General features: G+C 52.4%; 2 protein-coding genes across 2 annotated transcripts; one reads left to right on the top strand and one right to left on the bottom strand.

Annotated features, from left to right (window-relative positions):
• Window positions 1-1,114: 1,114 nt before the first annotated feature.
• PLICBS_004144 (putative PKS/NRPS-like protein biosynthetic cluster) lies at window positions 1,115-5,079 on the top strand (the record flags this gene model as incomplete). Its single annotated transcript, XM_065600443.1, has 6 exons — window positions 1,115-1,565; window positions 2,781-3,139; window positions 3,872-4,448; window positions 4,778-4,788; window positions 4,850-4,978; window positions 5,038-5,079. 6 exons carry the CDS (start codon window positions 1,115-1,117, stop codon window positions 5,077-5,079), a joined length of 1,569 nt encoding a protein of 522 aa, XP_065456515.1.
• Window positions 5,080-9,645: 4,566 nt separating this feature from the next.
• On the bottom strand, window positions 9,646-11,629 carry PLICBS_004143 (uncharacterized protein; the record flags this gene model as incomplete). The annotated part of the gene is made up of 3 exons (XM_065600442.1): window positions 9,646-9,723; window positions 9,838-9,944; window positions 10,882-11,629. 3 exons carry the CDS (start codon window positions 11,627-11,629, stop codon window positions 9,646-9,648), a joined length of 933 nt encoding a protein of 310 aa, XP_065456514.1.
• Window positions 11,630-12,833: the final 1,204 nt, after the last annotated feature.

Raw genomic sequence — 12,833 nt, 5'->3', positions numbered from 1 at the left:
CACTATTGCTGATACCGTCATCCCCCTCGATTACTCCACCATCAAATCAGTAACGGCGAAGCAGCAGAGGCCTGTGAAAGACAGCTCGTCCCCATACTCGGTTGCGTATGTGACCTTCACTTCCGGCAGTACGGGCAGACCAAAAGGCGTCAAAATAACGCACTCGAACGCCGTATCCGCTCTTCATCACCAGAGTCAACTTTTGTGTCTGACTACACATTCCAAGGTCTACGACTTTGCGTCGTACAGCTTCGATGTTTCCATCAATAACATCCTCACAACGCTTACTGCTGGGGGTTGCCTCTGTGTGCCGAGCGATAATGATCGGAAGAACAACCTACAACAGAGTATAGCGTGTTCTGGGGCTAATACTCTCGACATTACCCCATCCGTTGCACAACTGTTAACGCCAAGCAAATTACCGGAAATTAAAACCGTCATCCTCAGCGGCGAACCACTGCGTCTCTCCGACGTTCAACGTTGGTGGGGAAGGGCCCTACGTGTTCACCACGCCTACGGCCCGAGCGAGTGCACTCCGACAAGCACCATCAATGCCGGCCCATCCAGTCCAGAGCAGTGCGTCCCTATTGGTAAAGGGTCTGGGGCTATTACATGGGTCGTCAATCCAGAAAACGAGAACGAAATACTTCCCCCGGGTTACATTGGAGAGCTGCTGCTGGAAGGGCCAATCGTAGGACCCGGCTACTTGGTGAAGGACAGGGTTACACCCTTCCTTGAGGACCCGCCATGGCTGTTACATGGTACGGACGGACAGCCAGGGCGCCATGGGCGCCTTTATAAGACAGGCGACCTGGTCCGCTATTGTGATGACGGCAACTTGGTGTTTATAAGTCGGAAAGACTCACAGGTGAAAATCCGTGGACAGCGAGTCGAACTGGCCGAGGTAGAGCACATCGTTCAACTTTGTGTTCCCCAGGCTCGGCAAGTTGTGGCCGAAGTCATTGTGCCGCAGAAGAGTCGCGCGACTGCTCCAATCTTGGCAGTTTTTCTAGAATTGGAACAGGGCATGCGCAACCCGGACGGCAGCGATGCGTCGCTAGATCCGGCCGCCACAACAAATGTTATGCATGTCCCTGATAGCGCCACAGGAAGAATGTTGGACAGCCTACCAAGCTACATGGTACCTCAGATATTCATCAGAGTACCCCGGATACCCGTCACCGTCAGTGGCAAAACAGATCGCAAACGATTACGCCTTATTGGAGAGTCTGTCGCCGGTGAACATCTAGTCAAAACGCAGACCAACGTGAGCCAGTCAGTACAGCAACCTACGTCGGAGGTTGAGAAGCAGCTGCAGAGCGCATGGAGCAGATCCCTCAACGTTGACGTTACGGACATAGGTTTGCACGACAGCTTCTTGAGACTGGGCGGTGATTCGATTGCTGCCATGCAGGCATCATCCTTGGCGCGGTCCGTGTCCATCGATATCGGAGTCGAGGACATTCTCCGTGAAAAGACCATATCAAATCTCGTCAATCACATTTCTGCATCTACCACCAATCCCAACACCGACCCACAGTCGGATGAGCCGCCTGTGGGCACCTGTTCTTCGGGCATAGCGCAGCACGTTCGCGGCACAAACTCTGTCGCCGAGTACGCCACCAAAAACATTGCGAATGTCCAAAGTGAAGGCACTTCGGAACAATCATCCGCTCAAACACGCTTGTGGTACTTGGACCGTCTCTATCCAGGTCGGGCTTGGTACCTTGTGCCATCTGCGGTGCGACTGAAAGGACGTTTGCAGATCGAGGCGCTTAGCACTGCATTATTGGCTATGGTATACCGCCACGAAACGTTGCGAACAACTTTCTCTTCTACCGATGGATTCAATTTACAACACGTTCAGCCCTTCGAGCATAAGCAGCTAAGGGTAATCGACGTCTCTTCCCGAGTGGATGAAGTGGATGTCATGGATATCCTCATGCCCGATTTGACAACCCCTTTCAACCTCGAAGTAGAGCCAGGCTTCAGAACGACGCTGTACCGCTGCGGCGAGAACGATCATGTCCTTTGTGTTGTTGTCCATCACATCGTATACGACGGGTGGTCTGCCGACATTCTCCGTAGGGAACTAACCATATTCTACTCTCACGCAATTCGGGGAGCCAACCCTTTCTCAGTAATGGAACCACTGCCAATCCAGTACCGCGACTACTCCGCCTGGGAAAAAGCCCTGCATCACGACAGACAAAGTATTCAACGACGCCAACTAGACTATTGGTTGTCACAGTTGGAAGCTGCTCGGCCCGCCGAGTTGCTGTGCGACAAACCGCGGCCAGAGGCGCTGTCTGGACAAGCCAAAGAGTTGAAACTTCAAATTCAAGGGTCGCTCTATCGCAGTCTGCAGAATTTTTGTCGAAAGCTTGAAGTAACGCCGTTTGTGGTGCTTCTCACTGCGTTCAGAGCTACACATTTTCGTCTCACAGGTGTGAGCGATGCAACGATCGGGGCTGCAAACGCAAATCGCAACCAATGGGAGCTCAAAGACATGATCGGATTCTTTGTAAATTTGCAGTGCATCCGCATCAAATTACAAGACGAGTCATTTGAGCAGTTGACTCGGCAAGTGCAGGAAACAATGCTGGCTGCTTTGTCCAACCACGAGGTGCCTTTCGACAGAATAGTCTCAAAGCTGCAAGTCGATCGGCGCTTGTCCCGTCACCCGTTGGTACAGATAGCCTTCGCTATGCATTCTCAGGTTGAAATCGGCGAATTCGCCTTTGAAGGCGTAGAGACAGAATCTTTGACCGTGCCGCCAGTGTCGCGCTTCGACATCGAGTTCCACGTCTATCGCGAATTAGAAGCTTTCCAACTTGAGGTCCTCTTTTCGACCGACCTCTACGAGCCTGGCACGATCAGTAACATGCTCTCCGTCTTTCACGAGGTCCTTCAGCGGGGTATTACCGACGCCGCAACACCAATACTGAAGCTTCCGCTTTTCAACGACACCGTGCTCAGCCTGATGAGTCAATTCAAGATGCAAAAGTCGAATTATCCTCGACACTCGAGCATTGTCGATGTCTTCCGACAACAAGTCGCAACCAATGCTGGCCGTGTCGCCGTGGTCGACTCTGAACATCGGCTTACATACTCCCAGTTGGAGAAGCAATCCAACGCAGTTGCTCGATGGCTACATACGCGCTTGCTACCTGCTGAGACAGTTGTTGGCGTGTTTGCAGCTCGATCCTGCGAGGCGACTGTCGCATTCATGGGTATTTTGAAGGCAAATTTGGCGTACCTGCCTCTCGACACCAAGACACCCGCCGCTCGAATTCAGACCACACTGTCATTAGCGAGCTGCCAGCTCGTGCTAGTTGGGCAAGAATCAGTTCCTGGGCCACCTGCCAGTCACCAAAATGCCCACAGCGTCCAGCTCGTTCCAATTGCGGATATCCTATTACAACAACCTTCGGCAAGCAACGCTCCGTGCTCCAAGGGCACGTATCCTGCACCGTCTGCCACCAGCTTGGCCTACATTATGTTCACGTCCGGTACGACGGGCGAGCCAAAGGGTGTGATGGTAGAACATCGCAGTATTGTGCGACTGATGAAGAATAGCAATTTCATGCAACATTTGCCAGTACCTGCAAAAGTAGCTCATATCTCCAACATTGCTTTTGACATGGCAACAGCTGAGATTTACGCACCGCTACTCAATGGTGGCACAGTGGTCTGCATTGGCTACGAAGATTCGCTCGAACCCGCAGTCGTTTCGAAAATATTTGCAAAAGAAAATGTCAACGTCCTTGCTATCACCCCTGCTCTGTTGAAAAGCTACCTGAGCGCATGCCCTGCAACGATAAGCGCTCTGGATGTGCTTGTGGTTGGCGGAGATAGAGCTGACGTGCAGGACATGCTTTCGGCAGGACAGCTTGTCAAGGGTGCAGTGCTGAATGGCTATGGGCCGACGGAGAACACAGTTTTTAGCACCATCCACCCACTCTCACCCGAAGACAGCTATACGAATGGGGTGCCAATCGGCCGGGCAATCACTAACTCAGGGGCGTTCGTCATGGACCCTGACCAGCGACTGGTTCCCGTTGGAGTCATTGGGGAGCTGGTGGTCACCGGCGATGGCCTTGCAAGAGGGTACATTAACCCCGAGCATGCAAACGGGAGATTCATCTCCATTACTGTCGATGGTGAGCAAATAAGAGCCTATCGGACAGGAGACTATGCGCGATACCGCCCTATCGATGGGCAACTGGAGTTCATGGGACGCATTGACCGTCAAGTCAAGATACGTGGCCATCGAGTCGAGCTACGAGAGATTGAGCTCATTCTTCGTGCGCACGACAGTGTCGGTGATGTCGCCGTGGTGTTGACTGGTGGGACCCACCAGGACGCACGGATCGCGGCCTTCATCACCCTTCGCGACGACGCCGAGGCACAACTCATACGAGACAAGATCCACGATACGCTGCGCCGTATGTTGCCTTCATACATGGTCCCGCACACGGTGACAGTGATGGCCCAGATGCCCATCAATGCGCATGGTAAAGTGGACAGGCACGCGCTCAAGGATATGCCACCAGACACATCAGGCCAGCGAAGCATCAATCGAGAACCGCTATCAGAGGCGGAGCTTGAATTACGGAGAATCTGGGCAAAAGTGCTTAATCTTGAGCCAGATACAATCGGGATAGAGGACGGATTCTTCCAACTTGGGGGCGACTCTATCACCGCAATGCAAGTCGCTTCGGCCGCGAAAGCCTCCAATATCGATATTTCCCCTGCGGACATATTGCAAATGCAGTCAATATCTCGGTTAGCAGCGAAGCCAACTGTTTTGCAAGAGCAAGTAATCTGCGACAGCAGGAATGCACAGTGCGAGAATGGCGAGCCCTTCGAGCTCAGCCCTGTCCAACAGCTCTATGCTCAGTTTGAGCCCAACTTCACTTACTGCCTCGACCAAGCTTTCCTTCTGAAGCTACGAGCAACTGTGCCCGTCGAGGCAGTAAGGGAGGCCATTGAGGGGCTGGTCTTACGTCATAGCATGCTAAGGGCGCGTTTTAGTCGCCGTGCGAATGGAGAGTGGCAGCAGCGTGTTACAAATGACGTCATTGGGTCATATCACTTCCAACACCTGTTCACTGGAAAAATTGACGAACCAAGCTCAATTATAAGCGGGTGCCCGACCAAGGATGTTAGGGACTTCCAAATGAAAAGCTGCCGGGAACGTCTTGATATCGAGAACGGTCCGCTTGTCGCAGCAACATTGTTCCTGGACAGCGCGACCAGGGTGCAAAACCTTTTCATTGCGTGCCACCACTTGGTAATTGACCTCGTCTCGTGGCGGATCATTTTCAGGGATCTAGAGGATTTCCTCACCAAAGGGGCCTTCTCGGTGCCACCTTCGACGAGCTTCCAGACTTGGTGCACAGAGCAGAGAACATATGCCAGCGAGAGCCTCTTTTCCGAGCCAGCCAGCATAGTCAGTATTCCTCAGCCGTTCCTTTCCTATTGGGGGCTTGATCCTAGCAATAACCTCCGGGTCGGGGCTACAACACGAGAGTTTCTACTGGACAAGGCCTCGACCGCAGCGATCATTCGTCCCTGCGAGGTCAACTTTGACGCACGGCCAGTCGATCTCATGATTGCAGCGCTTGTCCATTCATTCTGTAGGATCTTCACGGACAGACCTGTCCCGGCCGTGTTCAACGAAGGACACGGGCGCGAAACTTTTGACAATGGCCTCGATGTTACACACACAGTCGGCTGGTTTACTACTGTTTACCCAGTGTATTCGCCAAGCGTGGCCGGCTTGAATTTGCGCGAGTTGATCAGTGAAATTAGCGCACAGAGTAAGCGACTGCCGAACAATGGATGGTCGCATTTCACAGCGAGGTTCGCAGACCGGAGCGCTGCTGCCACCAACGTCTCGGATTTCCCCGTTGAGATCATGCTTAACTTTGCAGGTATTTACCAGCAGCTGGAGCGAGACGACTCATTATTTCAGAACTTGCCGCTCTCAGATGCCTGTGAGGCAGGGACCTATTTGCAGCTACGCCGTCTCGCGATATTCGAGGTGTTCATCAACATTGAGGACGGGCAGCTCACCGTCAGGTTTACGCAACCTGAGGGTATCTCCAATGCAGAGAAGGTTACAACATGGATAGCGCAATACCGTGAAGTGCTTTTGGAATTTCTGCATCTAGATGTTTAGCCTAGTCGTCTGTTACACAACCCACCACGTTGTGGTGCAAGATATCAGTGAACAACCGACATGGGTCGGGACAAGCATTCCGTGGGAATGGATGACACTTTGTCACATAAATAGGGCCACTGGGTCCATCTTTTGGTATCAGTCATTTCGGGTTGGCCACTGGCCCTCGCCCCTGGGGTCTGCGGCGCTTCTTCGTTAAGACGTTGCCCTCAGCGGGCGTGAACCGGTTGCCTGCCAATGTTGCCTGCCCTCGATGTGTGTGACCAAGCGGGCCACGGAGCCAGGACAATCCGCGTCGTGATAATGCACATGGACTGCGGATGGATGAAATAATCGCCGTCACGGATGACCTTGACATGAAGGTGTCGTGCGTTGCCTTCTTCTCTTGTCGTGGGCCGAGGATCAGAATGTGTCGCACGGCACGTGTGCATAACTGACTGACGACCGGGCAGAAGGTCCCCAGTGAACTTGGGCAGCGAAAAACTCTTGATGCTTCTATCTAATGAGCGACTACGGTTGGTAATTTATACCTCTGCCGGTTGGTGCTGAAGCCTTGATTGGCCGTAGGCATCTGAGACATGGCAGGCAGAAGCCGAGCTGCGTGAAGTTATTCCCACCCTTGGTCGGTAGCGGTGCTGTTAACGGTCTTCGTGAATGAGCGGCTTGATGTTTACAGAATGTCATCAACATGGATGAGAACAAGGATCTTGCCATTCGTAAAAACACATGGCTCCTCATGCGTACATCAATCCCCGCTTCCTTGAGTGCTCGGGAGAGCTCGTTGTACCACAGAAGTGGAGACTCCCGAAGACCGTACAATGCCTTCTCAAGCTCGGCGATCTTGGTTGATGTCTCCCCTGGTTTCAGGAAGGCAGGCGCTGGATTGCCTGAAGTTGATTTACCATTGTTCCCTCTATCCTAAACAGTGTGATCTTCATGCCGTCCACTCTAGTATGTTATGCAGTATATCAAATCTAGCAGACATGAATGTCAAGCCCCGCAATCCGGGGGCTAGACTTGAATTTGTGACGGCTAATCAGAGCGCGACGGTAGATCGCCATTTGTCGCGTTTGCGGATGCGAGACGCGCAACGAGTAACCTCTTCACGACAGCGACGACATTCACCCCGAACTATCGACATGGCTGACGGCATTGAGCCGTTTGTTCACCTCCGTGGTTACTCAATCCAGCGCTGCAATCAATTCAATTAAGTCAAGTTCGGGGGTCTAACTTGATTACTTGATATAAATTTCCGATGAACTTACTTAAACTTGAATTGACTTGATATACTTGATATACTTGATTTGCTTAATAATGGAAGTAGTTGAGTGTACTCTACTGCCGAGTTCGGCCTTGACTGACTGCCGAGGATCCGATCTTACAATGTCCCAATGGCGCCTTCAGCGTCGCAGTGCCCCCCGAAACCTACAATTTCACCTAGCGTTATTGCATGTTGACCTAGCCAGTTTCGCATGCACTGTATCTCTTCCACGACGTCGGGGTGCAGGCAGTGCCTTTGGGAAGTGATAGTCAATTTGGCCGTGCTAAAGGTTCGCTCGGGATCAACCGCCATTGCGGGAATGGCAAGGATATCTAGCGCAAATCTGCTTAGGCGTGGATATTCGTCTTGATGGTCCTTCCACCGCTGGATAGGGTTGATGTTGTCTCGACGAATGGGTCCTTGCCTCATGTACGTTCCAAGTTCGTCGGCTTCTTCCAGCATATGCCTGTCATGGCTCTGTATCCACTGGTCGAACTGGCTTGGCTCTTCTTTTCTTATTGGCCTGGGCAACATGGCTCCTGTCACGATGGATGATTCGACCGACGGGTAGTGTGCTTCGAAGTGCTCTCGAACATTTCTTTTGGCGTCTCTGAGCCAAATCAGTTGTGCGTGGCTCGTCCAGTTAGCCTCAAGCCAGGACACATTCCAACGAGGATGAAGTATAACAGAAGCCGGGTAAAGGGGAGACTGTTCCAGTAAAGTGTAGTATTCGTTCAGCTTCGACCAGCAGTTGTTTATCGAAACCTGAATGTATCGCCGATGGTCGTCGTCGAGGGGTTCAAGGTGCGAGGATGTGGCGGAGTCATGGCCCCGAGCATGTTCCCGCGACTCTATACTGGGTTGCGTATGCCGCTTAGCTTGCTGAGCGCTTCTCTCTGCTAGACAGTCAGCAACTGGGGATTGCACGGGCATCACGAGACTCAAGACAGCGTGGAGAGCCATACTCGATGTGATAGCGGCTTGGTAGTCTCCCGCTGCCTCGGGAGTATCATCGCAGCTCGTGAACATGAGTTTCTGCTCCTCGAAAAAGTTAAGCAGATACTCCATTCCGATCATCACTTCCCACAAAGCCCCGTATCGCCCTTCTTTCGCCCAACCCTGACAACGCATAGTTATCTCGTAAAGTGGCTTAAGTAGGCTTTGGATCTCCGCAAGTAGAAGCCAATCTTGCGGCGAGAGATGGTCTTGAGCTGGAACACGCAGCTTTGGGTCGGTCGTCTGAGCGTCGAGGTATGTAATGAAGAGGGTGATCTGATCACGCTTGCGAATAGCGCGCTGGATCATCAGGAAAGTAGAATTCCACGGCGTTTCGTTGTTCTGCATCAACTCGACGTCGATAGCTGTTCGCTCCTCCTCGAACAGTTCGTGGCATTCATCTCCGTATCCATTACCAGCAACAGTTTTCATTAGCTCTCTGCGCTGGGGACAGGCCCTGACAAACCTGACAACATTGTGCAGTTTGCCAACCGCACCCCGTTTGCGCCAAAACCGGAGTTCACGCTCTTCTATCTGAAAAGCAGCCTCGGTAAAGGCCTCGCGCTCAAAAGACTCGGGGTCCTGTCCCCACAGAAAAGCACGAGCAGCGAGGTTGATTATGTGACCGAAACATCGTGTCCGGTTTGCCTTAATGTCCCTGTCGCGCACTCCTGGAGAAATTCGCCGATATGAGCTTTCCAGGCATTTGTCGTTGGAGGAGACATTATCGCAGACGCTAGCGCCAATTCGCTCCTTTATCCCATATTCGCCAAGAATGTCGTATATTGTCGATGCCTGGTTGTCTCCAGTATGGGCTCCCCAAACTCGACGGAGCGCGAGAAGGCGTGATTGGACTGTGTAGGAGGCGTCGAGATAGTGTGCGTGGAGGGCGAGAAAAGCATATCGGTTAGGTGATGTCCACATGTCGAAGCTTAAGTTGATCTTGGTGATTGCCTTCTCCAATTGGCTTGCTATTGTTCCCTTCTTCATCGCGAATAGCTTCCTTAGCATATCACGAACCGATGTCCGGTTCCAAGGCACCTCCGTTGCTAACGATGCGTCATGTAGCTCGAGGATTCGTTGCAGGTAGTTGTTCGACGGTGCTGTAAGTGGGAGATCGGCAGTGATGATCCAACCGACCTTCAGTTCCCTAGCTTTGTTGATGTTCGACCTCGCTATGGGACGCTCGAGACGCGGTCGCTTAGGACGCGGGCAGGGAGCTTCCTGCGTACTTTCGACGCCGATCCGAGGAGTCGCTGACTGAGTGATCATATGCGATCTGAGTTGTGTGAGTCATGAACTTTCGAACGAAATTATCGCGCCAGTGTCGCGTCGTGTACCTTCTGTGCTCGGTCGGCGACGTCGTGTTCGTCGCGACGAAGAGCGAACTCACGCCATTCTCATCGCATTTGGAGCAAGCCCAGTAAGTCTGCAGCGCCTTAAAATCGGGGCTAATTTCCGTGAGGAAGAAATCGTAGCCTTGAATCCAGCTTCGCCGGCCTTTGCGGTTCTTGTTAGCGAGATGCTCCTCCAGGACATACTTTTGGCAGCCAATGTTGACAGTAGGTAAATCCTCAGGCATTACCTTCCCAGGTTCGGCCTTGATAGAAGCAGAATCGAGTTGCTGCCTCAGTGTTTTACGTTTGCTATGGCTTCGCAAAAGCGAATCCAACGACTGCTGTCCGGCCGCCATGGCGCGTGGTGTTGCGCAGGGCATGAATGGCAAAAAGCGCCCCAGAGTACAACGCGAATCCAGTAACCATATGTGTTACACCAAGCGCGCGTAGCATTCCTGCTGCGTCCCAACTTGGCACACATCAAAACATTACCCTGTACAGCCATGTTGGGATCCCGAAACAAACCCCGTAGACTTTGCAACCGCTGCTGGGCGGGAAAATATTAAAATGACTTCAAGTTATTTCAAATATTTCAAGTTGACGGCGACACAAACTTACTTACTTGATACAATGGGGTGGTCTAACTTACTTGACTTACTTGATATACTTGAATTGATACTTGAATTGATTGCAGCGCTGGATTGCACTGGATACACCCGGCATCACGGCCCTCACTGCACCGTTACCCACGAGCGCCAATGCATTTATCATTGCCAGGTAGTCAGAACTCGGAGACACGTCGTTAATGGCAAGTTGGACGCCTGTCTGTGACATGGTGACCCCTGAGCCGAAAAGTAGCATAGCTGGAGCGACGGCAAGCCAGACCCATTGATGCGCAGTGTCGTTTGGTTTGCGGAGCATCATGTTCACGAGAATATATCCACCAAACATAAGCGGCCATAATGTGACAACGACACTCAACAGTTTCTTGGTGCCAAGCCGACTGTTGAGAAAAGGGAATGCAAGAAGAAGCCAGAGGACCTGGCTTCCGCCTTGGATCGCCATGTATGTCGAGATGTGGACTGTCGACAGCTCCATACCGCCGAGTTGAACAGGAGTATACAAATAGACGGGTAGAATTGCAGAGGTAGAAACGGTGAGGATTTTCGACTGCACGTACACTCCTAGAGTCGCGGGAACGCCAGGCGATTTAACAAGTCGTGCAAGGCCGCTTAGCTGTGAAGGCATCGTCTCGGTTGCCAGCACATTCTCATCTGTTGACTGAGTTTCCTGGAGCCAGAAAACAGGGACAAAGGTGATTCCTGCACTGATAGTCCCGACAACGATGCCGGCTAAAGCGTACGGGTTGTCTTTTAGCCACTGGAAGCTCCCAAAGTGGCCAGGATACTGCCGTGCTGGATCCGACAGCGCTCCACCAATCATGGGGCCGACAAAATCTCCCGCATTGGCAGCGAAGACGAGCCAGCCAAAAGCTTGCGCCTGAGCATTGCGGGGGACGCACTCCGATATCATTGTACGGGTGATGAGGTTAGATGCCCCAAAGAGACCCGAAACGCAGCGGAAAAGAAACATCTGCCAGAGCGTGGTGGCCATACCGAATAATGACGACCCGACGGCTGTCCCAATGCGGCTGTAGATGAGAGCCTTCTTGCGGCCCGTCTTGTCTGAGAACGTGCTCCATAGTATCAAGGCTACCGTCTGGACAATGGCGAAGAGAGATTCTATGAGACCGCTGTAGAATCCAACATCGGACACCGCCAGGTTGGTATTGCGGCGGACCATGGCCGCGATGTAGGGGAAAATGGAGCAGAAGGCGACAGGATCCATCATGCGCGCCAAGCAAAGAGTACTCAGCTGCAGCCATGGAATATCACCTTCTGGCTGTTTTGCATGTCGTTCTAGACGCGATGCCTCAAGGTCTCGCGCATTTGAGGCTCCTGCTAGCGAGCAATCGTCCAGAGAGTGGCGGCCTCCAAAAAGTGGCTGTCGTTCGCTGTCCATTTCGTCGGAGCACTCGCTAGAGGTGTCTGTAAATTCGGTCATGGTTGTGGTCCTGAATAGAGCTGAGGAGTGAAGCGCAAAGGGATTACGGTGGACGACGTAAGGCTGTGCATCGAGGGGACTACAAGAGCCTGCTATAAAATCAACGACGCACGGCTGCCGATCTGTTTCGATCTGTTTCTCGGAGCATATTATGTGTCTCATTAGACTCTGTGTCAGACCGGACTCTTGTCTCAGACCAGCGTCCTCCAACTTGAGGCTGGCTAAGCGCATGCATGAATCAAATACAGTTCACTTCCCGCGCACCCCATCGTTGGTCCTAGATGTAGCTGACATGGCATCGAAAGAAAATAGGACATCAAACATGTATAGATCAAAATGCTCTCGGTTATAGGTCTGCGGGGGTGCTGTATTGTTCCATGTCGTATGTACAGCAGAGACATGTTCATCTGCCGTCGAGGGTCTGACATCGGTGAGCTAGGTCTGCTGCGCTGGGAGGTTACATGACGTTGTTTCGACCGTAAGGCGGGGTATGCGTGACGTGCTTGTGCGCCATCCCTTCCAGGGCTAGTAAATTCGGCACGTGAGTTGTGGTGAAATGACATGCCGAATGTAGGAAAAGTTGCATGTCTCCTAACTAACAGGTACTTATTGCGATTGCGGTGCTTTAACTGGCATTGGGCGCCTCGCTCACGTCCAGAATATAATTACTCTCTTGAAGACCCGCACCTTTTGCGATTCTATCTCCTAGCCGAATAGCTTCGTTCGCGTAGAGTGCTAATTAGCGGATATTCACCCTTGCCGTTGCTGCACGGATAATAGTCGCACCCTTCGCTAGCATGTACTTCCGGAAATGTTTCTCCATCTTCACCGGCAGCGTCGCCGTGAGCATGACGAGCGGACAGCCGTAACAATGCAAGCCCACCAGCAGCCCGAGACGCTCCCGGTATCCAACGTCCGTTGCGAACGTGTGGCACTCGTCGAAGAAGATGCGCGACAGCTAGCCCCGTGCCCGGATGCTCTCGACGTA

The sequence above is a fragment of the Purpureocillium lilacinum genome, assembly GCF_023168085.1.
Source record: "Purpureocillium lilacinum CBS 284.36 DNA, scaffold_3, whole genome shotgun sequence".
Taxonomy (NCBI): domain Eukaryota; kingdom Fungi; phylum Ascomycota; class Sordariomycetes; order Hypocreales; family Ophiocordycipitaceae; genus Purpureocillium; species Purpureocillium lilacinum.
This window is presented reverse-complemented; position numbering and strand designations above follow the sequence as displayed.